General features: G+C 47.4%; 1 protein-coding gene across 1 annotated transcript; it reads right to left on the reverse strand.

The window, feature by feature from the left end:
- Positions 1-6,536: 6,536 nt before the first annotated feature.
- FAHD1 (fumarylacetoacetate hydrolase domain containing 1) lies at positions 6,537-8,204 on the reverse strand. Its single transcript, XM_038540787.1, has one exon. It carries the CDS (start codon positions 7,962-7,964, stop codon positions 7,299-7,301), a length of 666 nt encoding a protein of 221 aa, XP_038396715.1. The 5' UTR covers positions 7,965-8,204; the 3' UTR covers positions 6,537-7,298.
- Between the last annotated feature and the right edge of the window lie 152 nt (positions 8,205-8,356).

Raw genomic sequence — 8,356 nt, forward strand, 5'->3', positions numbered from 1 at the left:
GTTTCCCAGGAGAAAGATCAGATCCTCCAAAAATGACCTCCCTGGAGCTTGGCAGTGGTTGAGACTGCTCTCCAGGAGCTGGTGGGGCACTGGGTGGGAACAGCGGAAGCCCACGGGCAGTGCTGGGCAGCAGCTTTGAACACCAAAGACTTTCTCTGATCTTTGCCTTCTCTGATGACACATGGGGCCACCCAACGCTTGTGAAAGTTGGTTGACCAGGGGCGATATGTGTGAGTCTGAATCAACTGAGAGGAGACCAGCCTCAAAAGTTCTAGGAGTGGCACCAGTCTGGGACCTGAAAGGGTGGGGCTGCTCTGACAGGACGCCGGACCCCCACTCCACCCACCACACCCTCCTCGTCAAAGCCCTGGAGCGCCCTGCTCAGCCCCACGCCATTCCGAGTCACTTGCTGCGGGGCACTGGCCTACAAGCCCCGTCATTGCTGGCCTACGGTCTGGGAGGTTTGGCACTTCCATCACCCACCACAGGAGAGAAAAACAAAAAGTAAGTATCTGAAACTTTGAAGGCAGTGTTGGGAGATGAACTCATTAGTAGTGTTGTCTCTGGCTTTTACCATAGGCAGCTGTGGCAGAGGGGCATGATGGACCCTCGTGTGTCCAGATTGTGGTAATAAATGAGGAAATGGAGGACCTGACCTAAGTGTGCAGTCAGGGAGTGCGCCCGATGAAGAGCTTCCTTCCTTGCTCCCTTGGGGCAGGGTATAGGAGTATTGGGCAGGTGACTCCAGAGGGCAGACAGGGAAAGAAGGCGGGAGAGTGCTGGAGTGGGAGGGCTCAGGCCAGGGAGGAGAGAGAAGCAAGGGTGCCCACCTGGTGGCCACATTCACACTCCTGGTTGATTAAGCAAGAGTGGGTGTCCAAGAGCACAGGAGACCAGGGAGGACAACTGGCCCAGACGGTGTGTCAGGAACGGCTGTGCCAGGCCTCCTGGTGCCCTGACCTCTGGCAGCAGGTCCCAAAGCACCAATGCCTGGACCACAGGGGCTGGTAGCAGCCATGTGGCCTCCTACCGTCTAGGGGCCTCAGCCGCCCGCTGGCCTCAACAGCATACTGCAGGTGCTCACTTAGGCATTCCAAGTCAGCTTCTGCGGCATACCGCAGCCACGGCCTGTGGGCCCGAGCAGGGCGGCCGAGGGCTCCGAACGGCCTCTTCACTGCTACCAGCACTTAACCAAGGATGCCCCTGCCCATCACTGGAGGGACCCCGATTGCTTATTTCATTTGATGCCACAGGGCTAGGGGTCAGGCCACGTTGGATCAAAGGGGCTTCCCAAAGTGAAACTTACACATTTATGGAATAAAGATGACAACTTGGTTGATATCTAAAACTTGTGAATTAGCCAGAATTCATGCAGTCAGAGATGTAAGAGAGAAGCATCCCATCCCATCGCTACAAAGCACACAAATCCCTGTTGGGGACCCATACTTCTCACTGCTCCCTAGGAGCTGCTTTTCCTGGTCCTGGCATCTTCCCACCTGCAGGTTTGCTTTGCTTTACGTAATAATGTGGTGGCTGTAGGATTTTTCGTAATTTATCAGTGGTTGCTCTCAGATCTTCCTTTCCTAATTCTGCTATGCTTGTGGCAGAAACACAATGTATATCCGTCCATCTGTCACTCGTCTAGAAGACCCCTGGGGTTGTTTTGCTTTTTAAATATATTGTATTATAAAGTTTTATATGTTTATTGTAGAAAAATTACAACAGAACAGGTAATAAAAAAGGAAAAGCCCATACTCTCCCAAACCCCGAAGTCTTTAACTGGCAGGTGATGCATTCTGTACTTGTGTAGATGTTTTCACTGATGTTGTTTCTTGTGGCAAAATATGCATCACATAAAATTGACCATTTTAACCATTTTTAGGTGTACAATTAAGTGGCCTTAAATACATTCACACAATGCTGTGCAACCATCAGCACCTCCATTTCCAGAAATTTTCATCTTACCAAACTGACACTGTGTCCCCATTAGACAATCACTCTCCATTTCTGCTTCTCCACTCCTGGTAACCTCTGATCTGCTTTGTGCCTGTGAGCTTGACGACTTGTGTGTGGCTTCTTTCTCTGAGCATGATGTGTTTGAGGTTCCCCATGTCACAGCAGGTGTCAGCACTTCCTTCCTTCTTAGGGTTGAGTAGTTTCCCGCTGTATGGTTGGACATTTTGTCTACCCGTTCATCTGTGTGTGGACATCTGGGCTGCTTTTGCCTTTTGGCTTTTGTGATCGGCCAATCACAGCTGCTGTGAGTAGGTGCTTTCGAGCACCCTCATGTTTCTGTGTCTTTCCTGTCATATGTATTCATCTTTCTTTGTTAAAGCATATGGTTTGCAAGTACAGGTTATTCCATAATCTGCGTTTACATTTAATAATTTGTAATAAACCTTTGTACATAATTCAACATTTGACCTAACTTCAGTGGCTATATATTATTTCATTATATGAACATAGGGTACTGAAGGAAATCAATCCAATACTGTTAGACAGTCAAGATGTTCCCCACTTGTTGCTATTGTAAACAACAGCTCTAGCTACCTTTCTGTCCACATTCTTAATTATTTCCTTGGGATAAGTTTCTAGACATTAAATTGCTACAATAATATTAAAAGCTAATAATGTTAACATTGTTGACAGACACTGTAATAAACACTCATAGTGCCCAACTTATACAAGGACTGTTAGTTTGCCCATTTTACAGATGGGACATGAAGGCCTGGCTGTAGGAGGTAGAAATGGAGGTGTCTGTGTGGGCAGGCCCTGTTACTGCAGGCTCACACTCCATGTGCTGCTTCCAGGATGGTCTCTGGCTCTGAGCTTCTCCATCTGTGGTTCCTTTTGTAAATGGAGATTACCATACCAACTTCTCTTGGTGACTGTCAACACTGAGTACATCCATATATGTCAAATGCTTAGACTCACACACCCAGTACATGATCAGGGAGTATGTTATTGTAAACGTTGAGGTGTAGCAGTTTCACTGACACTCATATTTGGCAATATTTTTGTCATGTGAATTCTATTCTGCTTTTATAGTTTGATTTTTTTCTTCTATAGTTGATTTTCTTTTTTCTTTTTTTTTTAAGTAGGCTCTATGCCTACGGTGGGCCTTGAACTCATGACCCTGAGATTAAGAGTTGTGTGCTTCAGGTGCCAGGATGGCTCAGTCAGTTGAGTGTCCAACTCTTAGTTTCAGCTCAGGTCCTGATCTTAGGGTCATGATTTCAGGGCTGTGAGATTGAGCCCTGACTAGCTCCGGGCTCAGCGAGGAGTCTGCTTGAGGTTCTTTCTCCCTTTGCTGCTCCCCACCCCAATGCTCTCTTTCTCTGTAAAAAATAAATAAATCTTAAAAAAAAAAAAAAAAAGGATCATAGCCATGATACCCAGCATTGGCTAGGGTGTGCATAAAAAGGTATTCTTAAACACTCATGACAAGTACAAATTCATGTGTCATATTCCCATGGCAAGTTGGCAAATACTTTATTTTAAAGATTATTTATTTATTCATTCATGAGAGACACAGAGAGAGGCAGAGACATAGTCAGAGGGAGGAGCAGGCTCCCTGCAGGGAGCCCAATGTGGGACTCGATCCCTGGACCCTGGGATCATGCCTTAAGCCAAAAGCAGATGTTCAACCCTGAGCCACCCAGGCATCCCGACAAGCACATAATTTAAAGTGCAAACGATTTAACCTATTTCATGTCTATGCCTTTCCGTAGGGAAATAAATGCCATATGACATATGTGGAGGATGTTCCTTAAGTCACTGTTTCTAATAGCAAAACATTTGAAGCCTATGCAGCCTGTAGGGACTATTGGCTCCATCCAGATCCCCAACTCTCGGGCACACACCTAATCCTTCAGCTTCTCTGAGACATGGGGAATGACCTGGGGGCAGTTATGGGAGGAGTGGGGCCAGATTCAGGCAGGGACTTCTCCTTGGAATGGTCAGTGGACTGAAGCTCTCTGCTAGGTCTGAGATCACCATGTTCTTTCTTAGTTTCCTTTCTGCTCTTTCTGCTTCCTCTCCACTTTTCTGAGTGCCCCTTGAGTAAACCATCTGAACAAGACCCTACCTTAGCTCTGCCTCTGGGGTTTTCAGTCTAAGACATCATTAAAAGAGATTATGAAAACCTATATTCACTGTCCTGGAAAGATGTTCACAGTATGTTTAGTGGATGTAGAATACTCATTTTCCATAAAAGCTCAATAAACATTAAAAAAAAAAGGTGTAGATGGGACGCCTGGGTGGCTAGTAGTTGAGCGCCTGCCTTCAGCTCAGGTCGTGATCCAGGGGTCCTGGGAACGAGTACCCCATCGGGCTCCCTGTGGGGAGCCTGCTTCTTCTGTCTATATCTCTGCCTCTGTCTCTGTGTCTCTCATGAGTAAATAAAATCTTTTTAAAAAAGTGTAGAAGAGCACATATGAACCCATATATGCTACATGAACTAATATTATGGAATTTTCTTGAGTGTGGTAGTGGTATTGCATCTATATAGGAGAAGGTCCTTATTCTTAGGAGATACATACTGGAAGGGTAGAGTGTTTCTGCAACTCATTTCCAGTTTTCCAGACAAGTGTGTTCAGGGATAGTATGCGTGGAGAGGCAGAGAAAACAACATAACCAATGTTAACAATTACTGAATCTAATGAAGGGCATGTAGAAGTCATTGTATGTCTTTCAACTTTTTAGTAGGTTTAAATTTATTCAAAATTAAAAGTTGGGAGAAAATGTGTCTCCTGGGTGCTAGGATTACTATGGTTTTAGCAAGATCAGGAATTGTAGGAATTGGTATTTCTGTTTTTTTATTATCTCAGCCAAGGACTTTGTGTGCTACACCTGCAATGCTGTTGTCAGCTGTTTGTGACAAAGCTCATGCCACCACTGTGGTGAACATTGACCTCTCTGGGTGCTGGCTTGTGCCGCCCAAGGGGGCTGCATGTGAACCTGCTCCTGCCTCACACTTTTTGGCTTGCTTTGAAGGCTGTCAGCTTGGTGGGCTTGTGTCGGCTGAACCTCGTGTCTGCTAGTTAGACTAGTACAGGTTCAATATGAGCATACCCTTGAGTCAGCTCTTCTGCTGACGGGAACCTAGCCCAAGGAAATAACTACAAATGTACTGATTCTACTAGCAAATGATTAGAAATGGTTTCCATTACCAAGAATGGAGGACTGATTTCAGATTCTTATGCAGCCACCAAAGACTGCTGCAGGAATGTGCCAGCCGACATAGAAAGATAGGCACCACACACAGTGAGGAGAGCAGGTTAGGAAATTGAGTTATGAGCATGTCGTATTTTAAGAATTGCAATTACACCCACAGATCTGGAAGGTACACTAAATGATTCACCTTGTCTGTCCCTGGGTGAATGGAATTTTGGATGTTTTTCCTTATTCATATTTTTGAACTCATCTGTGATGAACACATTACTTAAGCAATTAAAATAAGAAACTTGATTAGAAGATAAAACAAGATAGTGTGACATTTAATACACGAGTCCAGTCCTGGCATTCTTCACAGTAAATTATAAACTAAATGTGGGGTTGCCTAATACCTACACATTTGAATCTTCTTATAGATCTACCTGCAAGATGCAGCTTGTGCTGTGGTCAAGACTTCACTTTCTGATCATAGGAAAGCTAGATTACAACTTGGTTCTGTCCCTCAGCTGAGTGACCATAAAGCCAGGCTGGCTTGCCTCTAAATCTACATCTTCACGTTTAACAGGGACGGTGGTAGTATCAATCTCAAGCTTTGTTAAGGGTTAAATAATACATGGAAAGCTCTTGGCCCAGTACCTAGCAGTACTAAGGGCTCAGTAAATGTGAGCTATTATTATTATTATTTAAAGACTTATTTACTTATTCATGAGAGACAGAGAGAGAGAGAGAGAGAGAGAGGCAGAGACACAGGCAGAGGGAAAAGCAGGCTCCTTGAAGGGAGCCTGATGTGGGACTCGATCCTGGATCCTGGGATCATGACCCTAGCTGAAGGTAGGTGCCTAACCACTGAGCCACCCAGGCATCCCAATGTGAACTATTATTAAATTAGACGTCCTTGCCTTTCTGTGAGGGGCCAGCAGATATCTTGTTTACATATCCAGCAGGAGCCCCTGCCTAAACCTCAAGGACACCACGGGGCACTGTGCATCTTACGTAGACTTTTTTTGTTTTTTAAGATTTTTATTTATTTGAGAGAGAGAGAGAGAGAACACAAGCAGGGACAGCAGCAGAGGGAGAGGGAGAAGCAGGGCCTCAATCCCAGGACCCTGGGATCACGACTGGGCCAACTGACTGAGCCACCCAGGGGCCACTTGCCTGGACTTTTTGTCCTCACAGCAGGTCGGAAAAAAAGTAGCTCTCCCAGGCCAATGAACTTCCTTGTCTCTGGTTGGGGAAGAGGTGCTGATTAACTCTATTAATAGAACACAGTGCTCCAGAGGCCAAAGGTCAATGACCAAGGTCTGAAGCCCCCTAATAAGGAACTGTCCTTCCTAGCCACTGCAGGAGGGATAAAAGTACACTTTTAGGCCAAACAAAACATAGCATATTTATTTGGAAAACAATCATTTCAAAATTATCTTCCAAACTCAGAATGTACAGGCCATGGTACAAATGAGTGAGGTTGCCATTAATTGTTCACTTATTTTTTTTTAATCGTTCACTTATTAAGTACAATTTTAAATTAACTGATTATGTGAAGGAGTGTTTATCCATATTTCCATGATGAGAAGCACTTGGGAATACTGAAGATTAATTCTGCTAATCAATACAATAGGCTTGGTATGGGCCAGTAACGTGGAAATTTTTATTTTTACAAATACCTTCAGATGATTATCATGATTGAGGAAATTTAGGAAACATGATTTTCAAAATTCCTTTGTGTATTTTAAGTTTTGAATTACTGATCTCAGAACATCCCAATGAAAAGTCTTATCCGGTCCAGTTCTAGGAAAGGAAAGTTAGTCTTCTGAACATTTGGTTTGATAAACTCTCCTCTTTGGAAGCATAACAAAAACTTTAATGTGGTTGTTTCCTAAAAGACACTCAATCTTCTTACCATTTCTGGCCCAGCTTTTCTACATCACATTTTCCTTGAAGGGTCCATCTTGCTGAAGTCCTAACGATCCAATTAAATCACAGTTTAAAAATTCAGTTTCTTATTGCAAAAGAAAAGAAGAATTAGATTCTTATTAAAGGATTGTCACATTTAACTAGCTTTGCCGGTTTCTGTCCAGCTCCCTCCTCTCCTGAGAACTCAGTAAGTTACGGTGCTTTGCGCAGACTCAACACCGGGGCCCCTGCACCTGGAATCTCATACTGACCACCCCGTGTATGCCAGCCTGGATCTCATCGTTTTCTTTAACGGGCCCAACTCCCTTCGGCGTCCCGGTCAAGATAATATCTCCTTCTTCCAGGGTCATGATCTTGGACACGTAGCTGATAATGTAGGGGATGGAAAAGATCATGGAGGAGGTGTCACCCTCCTGCCTGAGTTCGCCGTTGACCTTGAGCCAGAGCTTCAGGTTGTGAGGGTCCGGGACCTTCTCTTTGGGCACGAACGCGCTGACCGGGCAGGAGGTCGTGAAGCTCTTGGCCAGCGTCCAGGGCAGCCCCTTCTTCTTGCACTCGTCCTGCACGTCCCTGGCGGTCATGTCCAGGCACAGGGCATAGCCGGCCACGTAGTCCATGGCGGCGGCCTCGGGGACGGCGCGGCCGCGCCTGCCCATCACCACGCCGAGCTCCAGCTCGTGGTGCAGGTTGCGGGTGTAGGCCGGCATGAGGATGGCCGAGCCCTCGGGGGCGTAGGCGGTGGACGGCTTCAGGAAGAGCACCGGTTCGGCCGGCACCTCGCTGCGCATCTCCCTGGCGTGGTCTGCGTAGTTCCTGCCCACGCACACGATGTTCTTCCCCCACTCCCAGAAACGCGACAGCGGCCTGTGGACGGCCATGTCCCGGACGGGCGCCCCCGCGTCACGTGACTCCGCCGGGACCCAGTCACCTGATGCCTACGGCGCCCCGGAGAGAACCAACTACCTCGGGGCGCCGTCCCGTCTGCGACGTCCGTTCCGCTCTGCGCTCCCCCGGGTGCTGGGCGGTCGCGGCGTTTACGCTCCTGGCAGCCGTGCGCAGCGGCTGCGGCGGGACAGCGGCCTGGCCGCTGGGGAGAGGCGCTGAGGCCCTGACGCGGCGCCCCGGCCCCCCGCCCCGGCTCCAGCCCCAGCCCCAGCCCCGGCCCGCACTCAGGTCAGCGGCAGCCCGGCCGGCAGCGGGCACAGGTTTGGACGCGGACGCTCATTGGCCGGCTTCTGGGGCGGGGGCGCGAGGCGGGCTCCGATTGGCT

Source organism: Canis lupus, chromosome 6, assembly GCF_011100685.1.
Source record: "Canis lupus familiaris isolate Mischka breed German Shepherd chromosome 6, alternate assembly UU_Cfam_GSD_1.0, whole genome shotgun sequence".
Taxonomy (NCBI): domain Eukaryota; kingdom Metazoa; phylum Chordata; class Mammalia; order Carnivora; family Canidae; genus Canis; species Canis lupus.

What these genes read in the sequence shown, in the direction of transcription:
- FAHD1 (XM_038540787.1), bottom strand. Translation starts at nt 7,964, where the DNA reads ATGGCCGTCCACAGGCCGCTGTCGCGTTTCTGGGAGTGGGGGAAGAAC.